At 36.9% G+C, this 3,712-nt stretch overlaps 1 protein-coding gene across 1 annotated transcript in view; it reads right to left on the reverse strand.

Annotated features, from left to right (window-relative positions):
* ccl19a.1 (chemokine (C-C motif) ligand 19a, tandem duplicate 1) overlaps positions 1–3,280 on the reverse strand; it is a 3,715-nt gene extending 435 nt beyond the window's left edge. Inside the window, exons 1-3 of the mRNA XM_052094909.1 lie at positions 3,104–3,280; positions 1,002–1,125; positions 660–780 (exon numbers count right to left, since the gene is read on the reverse strand). Of these exons, the coding sequence (XP_051950869.1) occupies positions 660–780; positions 1,002–1,125; positions 3,104–3,179 (321 nt within the window). The 5' untranslated portion in view covers positions 3,180–3,280. The remainder of the gene's footprint in view (positions 1–659; positions 781–1,001; positions 1,126–3,103) is intronic.
* Positions 3,281–3,712: the final 432 nt, after the last annotated feature.

Below are 3,712 nucleotides of genomic sequence, written 5' to 3' on the forward strand. Positions count from 1 at the left end.
TGCTGAATAGCTGCTGATGAACAGAAGTCTCTGTATTACTCATGCACAAGATTTCAGTCAAACTCATTGTTGGTGGTCGGTTTTGATGTCTCAGAGAATTTGTACTAGGAGGATGTTTTGGCTTGTGGTTTTACAGCTGACCAATTTGTGGTTTTGTTTGAGTAAGATTTATACAATAGCATATCTAAATGGTGTTCGACAAAGTGTAACCAAAGACATGAGTCAGAAAATCACAGATGGGAAAGTGATCTGGTGTAGAGCTGATGTAATACTACTGGCATGCTTGTTGTGTAATGAGCCTTTATATGTCTATCTGTCTGTCTGTCTGTCTGTCTGTCTATCTATCTATCATGTCTGTCTGTCTGTCTGTCTGTCTATCTATCTGTCTGTCTATCTATCTATCTATCTATCTATCTATCTGTCTGTCTGTCTGTCTATCTATCTATCATGTCTGTCTGTCTGTCTGTCTGTCTATCTGTCTGTCTGTCTATCTATCTATCTATCTATCTGTCTGTCTGTCTATCTATCTATCTATCTATCTGTCTGTCTGTCTATCTATCTATCTATCTGTCTGTCTGTCTGTCTGTCTATCTATCTATATGTCTGTCTGTCTGTCTTTCTGTCTGTCAAATATTTGATGTCCAATGTTTGATGTGCACCTGAAATTTGGTTTCTTTGCACTTCCTGAGCCTTGTGTCCAGAAACTTGGTCAGGTCTCTAACCCACTGAACTTCAGTAGCAGGTGGGGCACACAGGTTTCGATCTTTTCTGGTTCTGAACCTGAAAGATAAGTGGTTGTTGTTCATCATTTTATTTGAAAGGGAAGTTCTTAAAATAGACTTTACCTTTAAATACACTTTCACTTCTGCTATGTCTGGAAAAGTGATAATATCTCAGTAATTGTTTGTCTAGTTCATTCCCAGGGAGAATAACTGAAGAGATAAAAGCTGCAGACACTGTAAAAACATACAGTATTTCCTTTGAAACAAGAATGTACTTACACAACAGCATCAAGGGGGCAGCCATCACCTCTGAACTGCTTTTGGTAACTGAGGAGGATTTGTTTGGGGATGATTTGATGGCTAACCTTCAGGCAACAATCCAAAGCTAAATCTGCCTGAGCCTCTGAAAGAGAGGAGGCAGACAGATAGATAAAGAACAAGAAAGATATTATGAGACACCAGGGAAATGTGAGGAAATGAGAATTTATATTTCAGCCCTGTAGGTCTATAAAATACAAGTGAATGGTGGCCAGAACTTTGAAGGTCCAAAAAGCACATAAAGGCAGCATATAAGTAATCCGTGAAGTGGTTAAATCCATATCTTCAGAAGCGATATGAGAGGTGTGTTTACTATAAATCTCCACTTTCACTTTTAAAATGTTAAAGAGATTTATGGTAAAACAGGACTGAAATATTGATCCGTTTCTCGCCCACACCTCTCATAACACTTCTTAAGACATGGATTTAACCACTGGAGTTGTATGAATTACTTTTTTTGCTGCCTTTATGTGCTTTTTGGACCTTTCTGTTAAAATTTCTGTTCTCTATTCACTTGCATTGTATGGACATACAGAGCTGAGATATTCTTCTAAAAATCTTAATTTGTGTTCTGCAGAAGAAAAAAGTCACACGCATCTAGGATGATATGAGGGTGAGTAAACAATGAGAAAGATAATTTTTAGTGAACTGTCCCTTTAAGTTAGAGGCATAAAATGATATGTGAGGACAGGATTCCCATATAATAATAACTTCTAAAGTTCGTCTTTATCCCTCTCCTTGGCTGATTAGCCCGATTGGGGGCCGGGCCCACCCTCATCCTTATCACATAATGTTTTTGTGATTGCATTGATCATCCATGTTTCTGTATATACTGTATATCTGTATTTGACCTGTGATGAACAAATACATTGCATTTGTTATGTTGAAACTTGGGAATAGTGTAACATTCCAAGAAATATCTTTGGGAGCATATCGCTAACTAAACTAAATTAATAAAAACATAAATATATTTATATATTTTTGAGTGTATCAATCTGATAGATGAAAATATGCAGAAACATATTTGAGAATGTAAAGTTCATCTAAGCGTCTGAAGAATTATGTTTTCACTGGTTTGTTTAAGATTTATACTGAATCCTGTCTGGCTAAGTGTGATCGTGGTCGAGTGAAAACTAGAGTGAACATCGGCAGGGCATTTGATTCCTGGAGGGAACTATATTCAGGTTTTGGGGATCAAAACTGACCCTGGCATTCTTCTTATTGGACAGGTAAATTTACATAACTGAAAATCATGTGAAATATAGTGCCTTAAGGATTGATCTGTGTAATTTTAGCTAACTTGATATTGCCTGCTAACACTGACTAATTGCAAGCTACCTTAATTCATAACTTTCAAATAATTTCAACGATCTTCTCTTTATACTAAAAGTCAGATATACAGGATAAATGTAAGCAAATTCTCTGGTTTCTTATTCAAAGTACAACATATGACATACAAAACATACTATAGTGCAACATAACTGCAGTGCATCAGTAAACTGTCTGGTATAGTTCGTTAGTATGTAGCTGTATGTGTGTATCAGTTTGCCATGTTAGCTGATAAGTAGTTTTAGTTTGTCTCAACGTTTGTAGTAAAACAATCATAACTGTGTCATTTTAACTATTCTACGTCATCTGTCATTATGATGTCGGTGAATCATGTTCAGTCGCTCTGTACATTACGTCATTGTTTTGGTCGATGCTCGCTCGCATCCCTATGGAGTGTGTGCGCGAGCACGAGCAAAAGGCAGCTGGCTGCAGTTCACTTAATGGCCACAGGTGTCATTAATAACAAGGGTTTCTGAATCTTACATACGGCACCTTTAATTAAAAATGTATATATTGATCATAATAATTGATAATTGGAGTACTAACTGGAGTTATTAAAATTACAGTAAATACATAAATAAATAAATGTGTGTGTGATGTGATGTGATACATCTGATTTCATATGACAAATATCAGGAGAAAAATGAAACATATACAAATACAAAAAGAAATAGATTGTATCCCTCAGAAAGTAAATGCAATTGACAGAGGACAAAAAAACATCACAGACTCACCTGCTGGACTGTTGCAGAGAATTAGTGCCAAGGCACAGAGACAGACACTCAGAGCAGGTAAAACAGCTGAAGCCATGGCAACTGGTACAGGAGATGGTGGAACCTGGAATGAGACTGACCTGCGGCTATTATCTTTGTCTTTGACCTGCTACTGTCCTCTCACCCTCTCCATCTCTCCCCTGCTTTATAGGACTTTTAAGTTTCACTATTACATGGTTTTTCTCATAGTCCCTCCCCTAGAAATGTCAAAGAAGCAGGCGGGACTTTTTTTTAATTAATAATGGCCATGTTTACAGCACCATCATGAATAAGGGCACGTTTACCGCACAATGCATCACATTCTATGTCTCTTTTCCAAGTAGTCTCCCTTTTTCCTCATACTGAAACTCCATCCTTTCTCATGCAAATTTCATAACAATCTGTTAAAAGTGAATGTTTCAATATGACTGAAGAGATATTTATTTTAAACCTGTCAAACTGAACTGCTTGGTTGGTGTGAATAATTACTGATTTTTTTATGGAAACACAGAGTTTTACTCAAGTGGTTTAATCCATGTCTTCTGAAGTGATCTAATCGATTTTGGGTGTGAACTGACCAAAATGTTACTC

This window comes from Xyrauchen texanus, chromosome 3, assembly GCF_025860055.1.
Source record: "Xyrauchen texanus isolate HMW12.3.18 chromosome 3, RBS_HiC_50CHRs, whole genome shotgun sequence".
NCBI lineage: Eukaryota > Metazoa > Chordata > Actinopteri > Cypriniformes > Catostomidae > Xyrauchen > Xyrauchen texanus.